A 17,202-nucleotide genomic window follows, 5' to 3' on the forward strand; every position below is an offset into this window, starting at 1 on the left:
TGGGAGAGTAGCCTACAATGCTAGCTGTGCTCAAAGGCTGTTTCTACAAAGTGGGGCAATTCCAACTTTGCAAGCTTGTAAGTATGTTTTCTTATTTAAAAATTTGCCACTGACGATTCAAACTCGAGTTTTGAGCAGTGTGGAGTAGTGGTTGTTGTTTGTGGTTTCTCCGATCACAAATGCAGACATGGTAATGTTGCATTTCGCCGCGCAGTATAAGTCATTATAATCAGTAATTATGTCCCCACTGGATGCAACAAATGCCTCATTTATAATGGGTTTTATTGTTTTTGTCAGGTTGCGCCGGGACATGGCATCAATACGGTAAGGGGCGTAACATTTCCATCTCACACTTAAGGTATTCGGCCAATCACAACGCACTGGATAGCTGGCCAATCAGAGCACGCCTCGCTTCTCAGAACGATGAGCTTTGTAAAAATCGGCACGTTTCAGAAAGGCGGAGCATAGAGGAGCAATAATGATGTACAGTATGTGGAAAATAATGTGTTTTTTAACTGTAAACCGCATAAACACTTTGCATTACAACAAATACACAAAATAATGTTCTTTTTAGCAACGTCATGTGACCCCTTTAAATGTTTTTGCAAATGTTTTCATTAAAAAAAGTATTTTGCTCACCAAAGCTGCATTTATTTGATCAACAGTAAAAACTGAAATATTATGAAATTACATATTACAATACAAAATAAATGTTTTCTATTTGAATACATTTTAAAATGTTTTTTATTCCTGTGACGCAAAGCTGAAATTTCAGTCTTCAGTGTCACATGATCTTTCATAAATTATTTTAATATGCTGATTTGTTGCTCAAGAAATATTTCTTATGGTTATCAATGTTAAAATCAGTTGTGCTGCTTAATATTTTTGTGGAAACTGTGACAAGTTTTTTTTAGGATTAATAGAAAAGAACAGCATTTTGACAAAAATAGTTTGTGATATTACAAATGTCTACACCATAATTTTGCCTTTGATCCATTTAATGTTAATAAAAGTATTATTTTTCTGAATGAAAGTAAGAATTTCTCTGAAATAATTTAAATTTAACTTACCCTAAACCGTTGATTGTTTTGTTTTTTGCACAAAAATATTTTACGGCAAGAAAACTGTCATAAGGAATCTGATGACGCAAAATTAATAACTGAAGCATTTTATTGAAGGAGATAGTTTATGCAGATACAATGCAATTAAATTAATTTGAATTTAAATTGAAGACACTATTAAATATCTTGTCTTATACTCCCATACTCACACATTGTCAAAATATTCTACTGATACAGCCCTTAAGAAACTAGCAAAATACACAAAAATACATTAAATGCATTGCAATATTGACACTGTTGCCTCTATTTTTTGCCATCAGCATAGAGGCGTTTCTATAGTGAAGAGATTAAACAGCTGAACCTTTTTTCTCATTGCCTTTTAGAACTTATCTACACTTGAGTAATGCCTGACAACACAAAACTAGAGCACTTCCGATATAATCAACAAAGCTGCCTACATTGTGTGCGCATTGCAGTTTGACTTCATACTGTTGCGGTCTATACAGCTTGCTTGATTAAAACTAGAGCATGCTAGTTTTGTCACGTCATGTCGCTCGTGTGTAGTGTAGATGGGATGTCAGCATGACCAAGGCCTGGACATCCTTTCTAAACAGATGGTAATTGAGGCCAGCATGGGAGGCAGTAACCGTCTGAGGGTGACTGATGGTTCTGCCAGCAGGTTGCACCTGATTTTCTCCCTACAGTAAAATATCATGAATTTCAAATTAATGTCACACAAGTACTGTGGGCTCAAATAGCTTGGAAGAAATTAACATAATCAACTAGGAAACACTGAAAAGCTTTGAAGATTCAAATTTGCTGTGATCTCACAAACCGATGGCAAAACATCAAAAAGAAGGAATGCAAAAAAAGCGAATGCTGAAAGGTTTGAGCGCTTATTAAAATTTCATCATGCTCTTCAAATTTGACAAAGAACATAAATACATATTTGAAGAAAGTTTATTACTTTTTATCCATGTAAGACAAACTAAGACATGAACGAAGGCATGTCAGGACAACAAACGGTTGAGAAACATTAAAAAGCATCTATTATTTTGGTGGCAAGAACTCTTTCTGTACTAATGTATGACATTTGACAAGGTAGAAATGTTTGCAAGAATGATAACCCAAACCATGCTAGGTAGTGTCCTAAAAATGTATTCTGATTCTGTTGACTAATTATGGCCTTGATTAATTAAGGCCTTTATTTATAACAAATTCCTGGTTGCAGTCTCAATTCCTGACACATTCAATTATTCTCCTTAAACTGCGGAAAGATATTACAATGACATTTAGAATCACCGCCCTGAAGTTGAGCTGAAGTTCACTGTTGTCATTTCAATAGATCTTTCCTAAAATAAGCACAGGTATTTCAATCCACTGGGAATGACCTTTCTTTCCTGTCACTCCATTTTCTAGGATGTGGTCTACACCTCTCTTATTTCAGCTGAACCACTGACATCACATCTCGCCTGAGGTATGTTTCCTCGGTCTGCAGCGAGAGTATAACTGGACCACTCACTTGAAGTCGGTCAAAGCAAAATATAACAACAAAAGAGGTAACGAAATTCAGTGAAATCTAGGATATTCATGGTCAAATTACACATTATGAAAAGGATAGTTCCAGTTCTGCTTGTTGATTGTTCGATACATTGGCATGTTGTGCTTAAAGGGATAGTTCACCCAAAAATGAAAATTCTGTCATCATTTACCCACCCTCAAGTAGTTCCAAACCTGTATGAACGTCTTTGTTCTGCCGAACACAAAGGAAGATATTTTTAAGAAAGTTTGTAACCAGGCTGTTCGGGGTACCTTGACTTCCATAGTAGGAAAAAAAAATACTATGGAAGTCAATGGTGTCCCAGAACCGTTTCCCACATTCTTCAGAATATCTTCCTTTGTGTTCAGCTGAACAAAGACGTTCATACAGGTTTGGAACTACTTGAGGGTGAGTAAATGATTTTTGCATTTTTGGGTGGACTATCCTTTATTGGAATAGTTCTTAAACTTAAAATGAAAATTTGCTGAAAAATTATTTCCTGCTTAGGCCATCCAAGATATAGATGAGTTTGTTTCTTCTTCAGAACAGATTTGGAGAAATTTAGCATCACTTACTCAGCAATGGATCCATAATGGTGCCATCAGAATAAGAGTCAACAGCTTATAAAAACACACAATAATCCACACGTCTTCAGTCTTGTGAAGAGAAAAGCTGCATCTGAGAAATAAACGTTCAAACTGTTGTTTCCGGCTAAAACAAGTCTTCTATCCATTATATTGCTTTCTCTAGTGAAAAAAATCACCTCGTCTGGAACAAGAGAGAAATATGCACAGATCAAGCAGTCTAAACCGGTTCTAAACAAATATGTTGGTGGATTTTGATGTGAGAGGACAATAAGGGAAAGACTTTTGTTGAAGCATTATTACGGACTCATATTTTGACCAAAAGCAATAGTTTAAAGTAAAAATGCCTTAATGATAGAGTTGTTTATTACAAAGATGCAGAACGTTAGGGTAAACGTACCCATAAAGCCCACTTCCATTTTTGAGCTCAGCTTATAAAAAGAAAAGATAATGTATTATCCTACTTGATGTTTTTGTTGCTACACACCTCCTGTAATTTCAAGTCAATCAGACCATTACCCTCTGAGATATAAGTATCCATGTGTTCACACTGCCTGGCAGCCATTTTGAAAGCTGTCTGAAAACTTTTACCAAAAGAGGAGCCCTTTAAATGTGCATTTTTTAGATGTTTAAGCCTTTATTTTGGGTAAATTTCACTACTTATTGTAAAATTAAGAGATTAATGTTTAGACTTTTGCATATTATAACCTAGAACTTGGATGTGGGAAATGAGTACAGTGAGATCCAAAAGACAGTTTTAGCAACACAGAGCAGATGCTACAGGACACCGTTAGCTGACTAGCTGCATAAGATTGTGTGCTACGCTAATATATTACTTCACAGACATTACTGGCTTGTTCTTTTAAATCCATAATATTATAAATTGACAGTTTATTGGCTGGTCTGTGGTTTTACACTGCTGTAATTTTTGAAGATTTCATATTATTGCAAGATGAGCTTAAAGGGGGCACAACTATGAAGCTGTGTGATTTTCAGTGTGACATCTGTAAGAAAAAGTATAATTTAATAATAGTTGTTCATAATAAAATATGCATGAACGTAATATATGACAGTTTATTTATTTTGCAAAATCTTGTCATTTAAAAAAAATAATACATGAAATTTATAAAAACTTGTTGCTGCTCCAATTAAGCTCAGTGTTCTCTCTTTAAGCTCTTCCACATTGAACGTCTATATAAATACATCATAAACAGACTTTAAATATAAACTGATGGTTGTCACTAAGTTAATCTTTATAAAGTGGTTGCTAACTTATTTTCACAGCTTTAAGATGACAAAATCTTGACGTAACTATAGTTTATGCTCAAAGATGAAAGAGGCATGTCGTCCGTACAAATAAGGAGCCATCAGAAACCTGTTGTATCTGTCCAGGAAAAAAGTGACTAAAGGCTGGAATACGCTACACGACTTTTAAAATCTGAACAGATTTTTAAAACACCAGGCATCATACACTTACTGACTTAATAGTCACACTGGGCATCATACAATAAACGAGTGAGGATCATACACTACCAGACTTTATATTCCTTCCGATCACAACAAACTCACACAGAAATGTGCGCATTGTTGCTAGGAGACGTGTGACAAATGAAAACAATGTGTTCTAAAATTGGCTGAAAATATCAAACATGTTTAATCTCCTCCGACTGGATGGAATCATAGTCTAAAGCTATGATTTGAGCATAGTCAGCTCAAATCTATACACTTTTTTTTATTATTGACTTTGTACCTTCAAATAAACCATTTTTCAATTATCCTTTAAAAAGGTTGTTTAAAATAAACAAGACTTTTTAATAAAACATGATGTGAGCTTAATGGGGACAGGGGTGTGCCTAAAGGGTACAAAAATGTACCCATTAAGCACAGCCAGACTTTTTGCATTTAATGATGTAGCCTATATATCTTAATCAAAACTCTTTTGTCATTTAAAATCAAATTAAATATTTTTGTGTGAGAAATTAATATTTTATTTTAACATAACTTCTTGTACTGAAACCAATATCTTGTGCACTAAAAATGTATCAATGTAGATTTGGTGAGCTTAATAGGTCCCTAATTGATTAACTGGAGCCATGAGGATTATTTCTGTATTCTTGTGATGTTTTTTATCAGCTGTTTGGACTCTCATTCTGATGGCACCCATTGACTGGCACTGCAGAGGATCCATTGGTGAGCAAGTGATGTGATGTGATGTAAATTTCTCCAAATCTGATGAAGAAACAAACTCATCTACATCTTGGATGGCCTGAGGGTCAGTAAATTTTCTGAACTACTACGAAAACTAGCAATAACGGCATGAACCGCATGTGTCATAGAGAGTGCGACCAAAGAATTTATTGGGGTTAAATGTAACCCAAATGTCATACTGAAACACCTACGCATTTACTGCTTACTACGCAGCTGGTTTCCTGCATTCATATTCAGCTGGGTTACTTTTACCTAAGTCAGCCGATGACCTACTTCAAACAGAGAATAAGAGTCACAGCTCCTCGTTCATCTGTCCGTCAAAGCAGAAGATTCCAGTAAAATACAAAAACCGCAGCAGTAAACATCATGACACTTATATTCAAAGAAATAATAGATGCGAGATGTGGGTGTAGCTGGAGATTTGTGCAAGCTACTTCAGCTTGAATGCATCTTGAGGCTATACATTTGGATTTGCAGAGTGAAGCTGCAATGGCTGAGATATGCATAATTTCATACAATGCATGGTAACATATAGAACTGTCTTGGGATTTTTCTATTATTTTAAATGTGATTCTAGCAGCTTCATCCTGCACTACTAAAATGTAACTCATATATATATATATATATATATATATATATATATGTGTGTTGCAGATGAACAAACTGGCTGTATTTTGTATCATTGAAATATCCAAAATAAATTAATACATAAATATTTTTAAAGACAAATGTACCAAATATTATGATTGTTTTATTCTAACTAATCTCATCCCCCACCCCAAGACCCACTATTATTGAATGAATGAATGAATGAATAAATAAATACTGATTTTTTTTTTTTGTTGACAAAAAAGTAGTTCAGGTGGTTCAGGCCAGTCATTACAGCAACATTTCCCTTATCAGACAGTCATGTGTAATTAAAATAAAAAATGTCCTTCACCGCTAAGGAAATCTTTTAATGGCCCCATTAGCTGTGTTTGTGTATTCTCTTGGATTGTGTCAATGTCTCAGACTAACTCTACTCTAGCTGTCCAACAGGAAGTGAACCAGTACTCAACGGGTTCATCAAGTCCACATAGTTAATAAATGACAGCTGTGGCCAAGTGCATTCCAGCCCCATTTCTCTCACCTTTGGCCCATCTGTGGACATTAGAGGCATTTGTATTATCATATCATGACCTGGCACTTCATTATTAGCTTTAATCACAATATGTTTTGGTACAGAGAGGGTATAGAAACTACTTTGCAAAATTGTGGTAAAAAAATCATAGCCACAGTCAGCCGAACTGAAACTAAATGAGCAAAAACAAAACTCTGAACACATCAGTCAGTGATTTGATGGTGCAGAGATTGAATAAAATTGGCATGCACATACACTATTGCAGTGTTTTGGGCTTATTAGTGTTTGCATAAATGTGAACATCATGCTACAGACATGAATTATAGCTCAAATTATGGAAAAGGATGCCATTTCTTTTCAAAGCAACTGAACAAGATCTGCTAAAATGTCCAAAAGACATTGAAGGATGGCGTTTTGATTTGGGCCAGTAATCGAATCAAATCAAGCAACCACATAAACAAAAAAAACAAAACCAAAAAAAAAAAACACTGAAAATACTCATATGACATTGTTTCTAAAATATGCTGATGTTGATATATGTACAGTGCAGCTCTTACATTGACAAATAATTCAGCTTCCACTGCTGAACATTAAGGTCACACATATGGTGGCACTTCATGACAGAACCAGAATTCAGTTTGCTTTATCAAACAGCCAATGAAGAAACATCTGTTGTGTTGCAAACACAAGCAGAAGACAAACATCTGTTTCTCAACCAGCGATAAGCGACAAACCCACAACTGCTGACAAAACAGGTGCTTTCATCAGAAGAACAAACCACCGTTACATGACTCAGGAGATGTTTCTGCACAGTCCATATAGTGAAGACAAACCATTGATTAGTTACGGGCCATTGATTTGACCTGCTAAACACTTTTAGGAGATAAAATCAGGATGAACACTAAAGCAGATTCAAGTCCCAAGATTCTGAGAGCACTGAACATCTGTAATTGGTACTGCGGTGCAGCTGAACCTCATTGTCACATTCAGACCATGATTTCTTATGATATTGGCCACAGCTCTAAATAAAGATGCAGGTAAGATCTTCAAAAGTGTTGAAGAAAGAGCAAATTTAAGTTAAAAGGTAAATGTGGATTCTCTATCCATAATCAATCTGAATATTTCTAGAATTTCTACAATGATCACAGGAAATTAGCTACTCTATATGCTGCACCACAAAGACCTGTGAACATCTCATCTCACAGGATGTAAACCACAAACACCTCATCCACCCATTAACTGTATCTTTACCGTCCCTGCTTTATCAAAAACACATCAAATCTGGGTCTGTGGTGCAACACAACTGCTTTCATAAACAGTAATAGAATAGATAGGAAAACAATGATATTTCAGAAGAGATTTTGTAGCATGAGTGTTTTTAAACTGGTCCAGTTCATAGTAATAAGAAAGCAACAAACACAAGCTAAACTTGGCAGAGTGACTGTAAAAATTCAATGCGAGAGGGCATCCAACCAATGCCTCTCGCACTTCTTCTTTCATTACAACATAGTGCTGCAATTCCTCTACTATTTTTTTTAAGTGTTTCAACATCCCTACTTTGAAACAAATTCCAAATATAAGAAACTGCAAGGAATAATTAAGTCTATTATTTCTTGATTTATGTTTTCATCATACCAAAGGCTTGGTTATCAGTTGATCTTTACCAGCTTTACTTCCTCCAAAGTCATCACACCTCTATTTAAAGACCTGAGCATTTCCAGATAATTCATGGTTTTATAACATCAGCATTAGCCCACTTTTAAATACAGCTTATTAGGCAAGTGCTTGGTCAAAACTCCTACAAAGTCAAAACGGAGTACCAACACTGAGAAAAATGACTCCTCTTCTTTGATTGAATTATTATTGACTTAAATTTTCAGTCTGTTTTCTATTAGTGTATTGTCTAAGATGATAGCTAGATATATACTATTATAGTTTTTTTAAAATATATAATAAAAAAAATAATAATAAAAAAAAAATAATATATATATATATATATATATATATATATATATATATATATATATATATATATATATATATATATATATAGTATATAATGTATTTTTGCTATATATTCAAAATGTATTCATTTTGAATTATTTTAGATATGTTAGGACATCAAGCTAAAGAATATGGAAATGAGAGGTATGGCCTTGGTAATTAACTTTATTTTATTTTTATTGTTTTAATATATTTATATTTTGCTTTAGTTAATGTCCACTTTATTTCAAGTAAATATTTTTTTAGTTAACTATAACTCAGGGATGATTTTTTATTTATTTTGCTTTTGCTGTACTTATTAGAAGATAGATAAATAGACAGATGTTCCAGAGGGATGGACACACAAAATATTGCACACAAAGGCATTAAATATTGTCTTGAATCACTGTTTCCCACTGTCTCAGTCAGAGTGCATCCGGTCCAACCCATAATTGTACCTGCCATCTACAGCACCAGAAACTAAATGCAGCAGCACTAACTTGCAGACCTAAAAAGGTACAGTCAGTCAGAGGAGCTGCACTGACATCCAAAAACGTTGACGTAAGCTTTCTGTCTGTGCTGAGACATTGCCTCTTACGCGAGGCATGGACCACAAACAACAAGACGCTCAAACCAAAACACTCATAAACTAACCGACGGCTTAGTCACTCACCTAAACTTTCAGTCGTTCCCACACGAAGATGTTCTGCAAGACGCCTTCACATGGTCTCGTTCTTCGCGCTTCGCTGGCAGCTGGAGGAGCGTGCAGGGTTATTGTTTTCTCTGAAGCCGGAGGAACGGAGTGTTCAGTCTCCGTCTGTGTCGAGTTACATTCGAGCCCGCGTGCTTTTTGCTTTGCTCTTTGCTGATTGTGGCATTTCCAGCACGCGCCTCCTCTAAATTGCTACATTGTTGACATTGGGGCGATGACGTCATGGCGATGCGCCCATAGTACAATAGCACAAACCATTCAGTGTTTCACAATTTGTGAATCTAACGATCTAGCGAACTAATATCTTCACACCTGTAAATTAATCACCCTGTAAAGTGTACAAGCGGATAGGAGAATTTCACAGATAATGGGGTTTTGACACCTCATGCAGCACTTAAACCCTCTAGAAAAAAATAATAAAATGTTATTGTTTATTAAATTGTTTATTAAATTATGTATTATACGTTTAACGCATTTACTATGGTTATTTTAATTATTAATTTAATAAATGCATTTAAATTTATTAACTGTAATAAAAAATGAAGTGAAGTGAAGTGAAGTGAAGTGACATTCAGCCAAGTATGGTGACCCATACTCAGAATTCGTGCTCTGCATTTAACCCATCCAACGTGCACACACACAGCAGTGAACACACACACACCGTGAACACACACCCGGAGCAGTGGGCAGCCATTTATGCTGCGGCGCCCGGGGAGCAGTTGGGGGTTCGGTACCTTGCTCAAGGGCACCTCAGTCGTGGTATTGAGGGTGGAGAGAGCGCTGGACATTCACTCCCCCCACCTACAATTCCTGCCGGCCGGAGACTCGAACCCGCAACCTTCGGAGTCTCCGGCCGGGGTACAGTCATTCATTTAAATCCCTTTCCCAACTTGTGTCATTCATTTAAATCCCTTTCCCAACTTTTGCAAGAAAAATTGTAGCAGTATTGTAAATATTCATGTAAATAACTATTTTTATTATTCTTTCTAATTTAAATTTATGCATTGTCCTTGTTTTTAATTATTCATGTATAAATTAATTTAATTGTATTAATTTTCTTCAAATTTATGTCATTTATTTAAATAGCCTTTCCACCTTTTGCAAGCAAAACTGTAGCAGTAAACTATTGCAATTTATTCAAGTAAATTTATCCATTTTAATTCATTTATTTAAGTTTAATTGTATTGTTTATTAAATTATTCATCATAATTTTAATTATTTTTATTAAATAAAATTTAATTGCATTCATTTTATTAAAAAGTAAAACTTTAGCAGTAACCTGTGTTATATATTCATGTTTTAATATATGAATAAAAATTAATTAAATATGAATAAATTAATATTATGTTTTGCACCACGTGCACTTAGTCTGTGAAAATGTATCTAATCAGTTCTGCCTAGTAGCCTTTATAATTATTAATTATTATTATTACTTTAATTTACTAATTAATAAATTACTTTATTATTATTTTTAAGTTAAAAAACAATGAATTCATATTTTTATATTATTTATTTTACATATATATTTATTAAAGTGCAACATTATAACTGTAGCCTATATGGTACCAAAAATTGTGAAAGCTGCATTGCAACCACAGTTCAGGTTATTCATACATCAAAACTGGATAAATCAGAAAAAAAAAACAGATCCAATTTTATAGAGGTTGTTTGTATATTTAGATTAGAGCTAGGCCAGAGTAAGCACAACAGCACTTAATCTCACTGTACCCCAAAGGACCTGGCAAGCAATTACATGAATTATCGGGTTGTCGCAGACGGCTCTTGCTTCTCCTTTGATTCCGATCCAAATGAGCCATAATTTCACTGTCAAGTTAACAAATAACTGTGACAAATTCTCAAAGGCACAGAGTGGCACTGACATCAAAGTCCTCTTTATCACAGAAAATGGAGACCTTAAGATGCGAAAAATGCCTCAGCTCTGCATCCGTCCTCACAAAGCATCAGTGCAACCTGTCACAGTGTGTGTGCATGGTGCACTTTAGAAATGATTGCTTTCCAGCTTTGTTTGAGTCACTGAAATAATTTCAAACACCAGGGATTGATTGTCAGTTCTAAAGCAGCACAGTGTTGACAGTGGAGTGTATATATGTAGTCTAAACTGCTTCCAGTAAGATAGATTTAAAAGTGGGATTGTCTAGAATTGACTGTTCCTTTTATTTTCGAGGTGTGCAGACCCAAACTCCATCATTTTAATTGTAGTAGCCAAATATTATTTTATTTCATGTTATTGATGCCATCTTGTGGAAATTCACGAGAAAGGCTGTCCTTTTGCATATGCTCAATATGAGCATATCGGTTTTCAAGTATGCATTCAGAAAACTGCATAAACATATGCAGTCTTCCAGACTCTTCCCTCCCAACCCATTTATTCTAATGCAAACAGTGCCTCCTTATGGCTGTGAATGAAAATGCGATAATACCTCAAATTAGGCAAATTTAAATTTTATGACAAACACGAAAAATTGTGTGTGTATGGGTAAAACTACTACGATATATTGCTGTAGGCATTTTCTGTACCATATTATTCTGTATGTGACCATACATGTAAGCTGCAATTGAACTTATATCACGCTTATTTATTTTTCTCTCAAGGAAAATTTTAATTTAGCTAATGCAAACAGACAATGAATGAAAGAGGCGATGAATTACTATCTGACAGCTGTCAGGGAGGGTTGGTTTTCACGGCTCTCCCATCTACGAACGCTACTATGGAGAATGCCTGGCTCATGAATATTAATCAGGATTCGTGATTGGCCTTTCGCCGAGGAGCGTGAACGCTACGTCATTATTATTCATGAGTTCAGCCTTCGTCATAGTAGGATTTGTAAAATCCCCTCCCGTCCAGTAGATCGCAGTAAAACTCGTTCATATCGACAATTGTCGAACAAACAAGACAGAAGAAAATACTGCTCATCGATACTTCCGCGTTAGATTAAAGTATCAGATATATTCTGGTTTCATACAAAAGATGTATCATTTGATGTCTGTCAATAGAGGTATGACGCTGCATATTTTTCAAATGCAATAATCATACAATGATGTTATTGTTTAATTTCAGTCTCAGTTGCACGTGTCAGTGTTAAATAACTGTACCATGTACCTCTTTTCCATGAGATTTTGTGATTAGTGTTCAATGGTTGTCGTTTTAGCCGTAAACATATTGTTTATTACAAAAATGTAGGCCTATTGGTTTTTTAAAATGGAAAATGTGTTGATTATTTTAATAGGTAACCATTTAAATGCTGTGCTAAATGTTTAAATAGATTCCAGCCATTAAACACAAAAACAAAAAAACTATTAAGACAGACCTTTTATCTTACTGCATGTGTACTGAGTGTAAAAAGCAGCATAGCCTGAAAGCTAATGCTTAGTATAAAGTAAGTTGTGCAACTAAATGTACAAGGTGCCTTTTTATTTTTATAAATAAACAAAAACTAGTAATATCTAAAAATGTATCTTTGTTTAAGTGAGCTATTTATTTTGACATCTATTCTAGTAGAAGATTGAAGATGAAGAATGAACCTTGAGGGCTTCAGTTAACATATTTGTTCCATCATTGACTGAACATCTTCGGTGGAATGGACTTTAACCAACCTCCAGGGTAATGGCACGGTTTAGGAGGAAATCATGTTGTGCACTTATTGCTTTAGCCTTGGCTGTGCTTATTATATCAGTCATCCTTAAGTATCTGAGCCCTGAGGATAATAATTTGGGCAGTCAGTTTGCGTTAAGACTTATTCCACCTTCAAGACAAATGGAACAAGATAACGACGTTGTTATATCTGCTAAACCTGCACAGATTATAGCTGCACCAGCAGAGAAAGCTGATAGAATGGAGAACAAAATGCAAGATTTTCCTGAGCCAAATTACAACGTGCACGCTTTCTACTATGTGTGGTATGGGAACCCAGAGTTTAATGGAAAATATGTTCACTGGGATCATCCACTCTTACCACACTGGGACTCCAAAGTGGCCTCAGGTTATCCATCAGGACGACACCAGCCTCCTGATGACATCGGGGCCAATTTCTACCCTGCACTAGGTCCATACAGCTCTGGAGATCCATGGGTTTTAGAGGAACACATGCGACAGTTGCGAACAGCAGCTGTTGGTAAGAAGCCTCTTTGAAACATAGGCTATATATTATTTTTCTTTACCACAGTTGCACTATATGAATATTTTTGCTTATTTTAGGTGTTCTATCTGTTTCGTGGTATCCACGTAGTATGAATGACGACAATGGAGAAGAAATTGATAATTTGCTGCCTTTGGTTCTGGATGCAGCTGACAAATATCAATTGAAGGTGGTATACACTATCAATATTTGAAGTGGATCAAAACCGTTCATCAAACCGAAATGCATTCTTGTTTTAGGACAACTTTGATTAACTTTTTTGATCCACTTCAAATGTTTACTACTATAGATAAAGATGGAGGTTTGAAATTCATAGTCTTTCCTTTTGTGTCTCATGCATTTTTTTATTGTCCCTGACAGGTTGTTTTTCATATTGAACCATACAAAGGACGAAATGATGCAAATATGCGTGAAAATATTAAATATATTGTGGAGCGGTATGTTCGATGCATTTCATTCATCTCTAGGCATTCATACTTACAAAATATAAAAAAAGATAACACTTTTCAGTTTCTTAACATTAGTTAAAAGTATTGTGTTTCAGCTAACAATGACAATACTTTTACAACATTTATAAATCTAGGTTAATATTAAAGGAATATTTCACCCAAAAATTTAAATTTGCTGACAATGTTGCCCCACCAGTGGATCCTCTGGAGTAAATGGGTGCCGTCAGAATGAGAGTCCAAACAGCTGATAAAAACAATAATCCAATAGTAATCCACTCCATTTCAGCAGTTAACATGTTGTGAAATGAAAAGCTGCATGTTTGTAAGAAACAAATCCATTAACCATCACTTGAGGCTAAAATATGAGTCCGTAATCATACTGATTCTCCAATGAAAAAGTGCATCCCCTGTTGTCCTCTCATCAAAATCGACTCTTTTTACTTGTAAACGGAGCTTGTTGTGTGCAGATTTCTCTATAGATAGAGGACTCGTATTTTAGCCTGAAGCAATTAGTTGGTTAAAAATGTGATTTCTTACAAATAATAATGTTTGTTTATTACAAACACGAATCTTTCCTCTTCACAGGATGTTAATTGATGGTGTTTTTATCAGCTGTTTAAACTCTCATTCTGACTGCACCCATTCACACAAATTGTTCTCTAGTTCAATGGAATAATAAATAAATAAAATCAATCCACAGAAATGTGTTTAATAGCACTTATTGTAAATTGTATTTTACAGATATGGAAACCATCCTGCTTTTTATAGATACAAAACAGGCACTGGCAAATTTCTTCCACTGTATTATGTATATGACTCATACTTGCAAACTCCAGATGTTTGGGCACAACTGCTAAAGCCAAATGGTATATCAACAGTCAGGAACACACCATATGATGGCATCTTCATTGCTCTTCTTGTGGAAGAAAGGCATAAGAAGGACATACAGACTGCTGGATTTGATGGACTCTACACGTATTTTGCGACCAACGGCTTTACTTATGGCTCCTCACATCACAACTGGAGATCCATTAAAACCTTCTGTGACTATAATGACTTGGTATTTGTTCCAAGTGTAGGGCCAGGTTATATCGACACTAGCATTAGGCCCTGGAACTCCCAGAATACAAGGAACCGCATTAATGGCAAGTATTATGAGACCTCTTTTAATGCGGCTGTGGATGCAAGGCCACAGATCATCTCTATAACTTCATTCAATGAATGGCATGAAGGAACCCAAATCGAAAAGGCCATCCCAAAGACATGGGGTAAAACTGTGTATCTTGACTACCTTCCTCATAAACCTACAGTTTATTTAGAGATAACACAGAAATGGGCTAGAAAATTCAGTGAGGAGCAGAAGAAATGGCTAGAGTAAAGAAAAGTTCATTACTTTATTGTTAGTCCCGAAAAAGAAATACTGCCCTAAGTAGTGCTTACAAGGGCCATGGTTTGTTTGATTTTGTTCTGTTTGAGTTGTGTGCAGTTTGTTTTACTTACATGCCTTTTACCACTGTATATGACAACTTGACTGATTAAGCTCATTAGATATTAATGCTAAACTGCAATTAGAAATATTCTGCCTTGAAGCTGTGAATAAAAGTTTTACTTTTATAATAGGTGTTTTTAACTACACTGAAAAAAATGATGTAGAAACAGTCTTTTACTCAGAAATTGCTAGTAAATAAATTACAAATTTTGTTTAGCTTAAATTTAGATGGATTTAAAAAGATATGCATTTTAAACTACAGTTTGATGAACGTTCTTTCAATATTCACATATGATATTCATAAATTGTCTTTCTCAGAACAACACAGTAACACAATGCTTTAAATTTTAATTAAGTGCATAATATTAAAGACACCTAATATAAATTTTGACCAACATCATTGCCTATGGTTGCTCTGGCATCACAATTTATTGATTTATTAGTTGACTGATTATTTATTATATTAATAGAAGTTATTAATAAATTATTTAAATTAAAATCATTGTGCTCTGCATTTTAATTCAATATATATGCATGTATTTTATCAATATATTGCAATGAATTCAAACAGCAACAAGGAATATAAAATCTGGCCACATTTTATTTTGATGTTTTTGAATTGTGGACATTTCTATCATGACAACTTTCTGAAGATTTTTGCATGGTAATGGATAGGACAATGCTAATGTATTTGATCATGGTGGAACAGATCTGCTACGCTGCTGCTGCTGTGGGTTATTTCTGTCGTTGTGGATTATTGCTGCTGCTGCAAGCAAGTACAGAAACTTGCTGCTGCCAATGCATACAGCGATACGGTGCTGCGAGTATTTAAGACACTGCTGCTGCACACATATCATAGAATAACTTGTAGCAGGTGGAGCTGGGGAAGGCGGAGGGTTTCAGAAGAACTCTAAAAAGCCTGCTGGGAAATGATCGAGTGAATGCTAACCAGCCATTTAAACGTAAAGCAGCAAGCTCATTGGCTGCGTATGCAACAAGAACCAATCAGCTTGTGCCAAGTTGTTTAAAACTGTGAATAAATTTCAAAGAGTTTAACATTTCTTGAAGGAACTAGGCATTTTCTTTACGTGCATGCCTTTTTACTCCTTTATGAAAAACTGACTTATTAAACTCAACAAATTGCATTCAGTTATATTCTGACTGTAATGCTTTAAATAAACAAATTGCCTGTGGTAATCATTTTCTCAAATAATTGATCATGCAATTGCTTATTTACTACTTTCTTTGAATGTGTGAATTATTGTATTAAGCAGATTTTGAAGGAAATTCATATTTATTATTTAAATCACCCCCCCCCCCCCCCCATACATCCCATGCATTTATTTATAAACAATACACATCTGTCTGTCATAGGTTGTAAATCACTGAGTTCAAACAGAAATGATGAACAAAGGAATAATCCATGAGTAAAAACATAATCCAGTCTAACGCCACTGTTATGTTTTATTTCCCACTCCATGCATTTCTTGCATTTGCATATTAACTGCACACGCACGCGCGCACACACACACACACGCTCTAAATCTATAATTGCCTCCATGCATATGAACAGCACAGACACTGGAAAGGTATCCGAGCGCATGTGGGGAGGGGGACATTATTCTACATTACATCACACGGCGTTACATGGCGCCCTTTCCAGCGACGCACTTGCTCGCGTTCTTCGTTTCTGACCCATAGGATCTTACATGTTTTTACTTGCAAGCGCTGATTTTAGTCTGTCATCACTGCGGATACATTGCAACATGCAGTGATGCACTGACGCGAAGGCTATGGGTTCAGGTGCATCCTATCCGAATATTGCCATCATCGGAGATTTTTCAGCACCATTCCGATATGCGAGGTGTGTGGGACGTAAATAAAAGAAGCGCATGATGT

The 17,202-nt window shown here is 35.3% G+C and overlaps 2 protein-coding genes across 6 annotated transcripts in view; one reads left to right on the forward strand and one right to left on the reverse strand.

The window, feature by feature from the left end:
- LOC306886513 (transcription regulator protein BACH2-like) overlaps nucleotides 1–9,369 on the reverse strand; it is a 28,428-nt gene extending 19,059 nt beyond the window's left edge. The window contains exon 1 of one of the 2 annotated variants that reach the window (XM_079443673.1): nucleotides 9,170–9,331. The gene's annotated coding sequence lies outside the window, so the exon portion shown is untranslated. Of the gene's footprint in view, nucleotides 1–9,169 lie in introns of both variants that reach the window. The other variant, XM_079443672.1, reaches the window with a different exon arrangement.
- Nucleotides 9,370–12,095: 2,726 nt separating this feature from the next.
- On the forward strand, nucleotides 12,096–15,695 carry LOC306886529 (glycoprotein endo-alpha-1,2-mannosidase-like). 4 transcript variants are annotated; one of them, XM_079443714.1, is made up of 6 exons: nucleotides 12,097–12,225; nucleotides 12,729–12,830; nucleotides 13,029–13,341; nucleotides 13,425–13,534; nucleotides 13,726–13,802; nucleotides 14,556–15,427. In XM_079443714.1, exons 3-6 carry the CDS (start codon nucleotides 13,062–13,064, stop codon nucleotides 15,190–15,192), a joined length of 1,104 nt encoding a protein of 367 aa, XP_079299840.1. In that variant the 5' UTR covers nucleotides 12,097–12,225; nucleotides 12,729–12,830; nucleotides 13,029–13,061; the 3' UTR covers nucleotides 15,193–15,427. The 4 variants fall into 4 exon arrangements, with proteins under 4 accessions (XP_079299838.1, XP_079299840.1, XP_079299841.1 ...); XM_079443715.1 differs by having other exon boundaries at nucleotides 12,099–12,225; nucleotides 12,726–12,830; nucleotides 14,556–15,428; XM_079443712.1 differs by having other exon boundaries at nucleotides 12,096–12,225; nucleotides 12,726–13,341; nucleotides 14,556–15,523.
- Nucleotides 15,696–17,202: the final 1,507 nt, after the last annotated feature.

Source organism: Barbus barbus (genome assembly GCF_936440315.1).
Source record: "Barbus barbus genome assembly, chromosome: 20".
Taxonomy (NCBI): domain Eukaryota; kingdom Metazoa; phylum Chordata; class Actinopteri; order Cypriniformes; family Cyprinidae; genus Barbus; species Barbus barbus.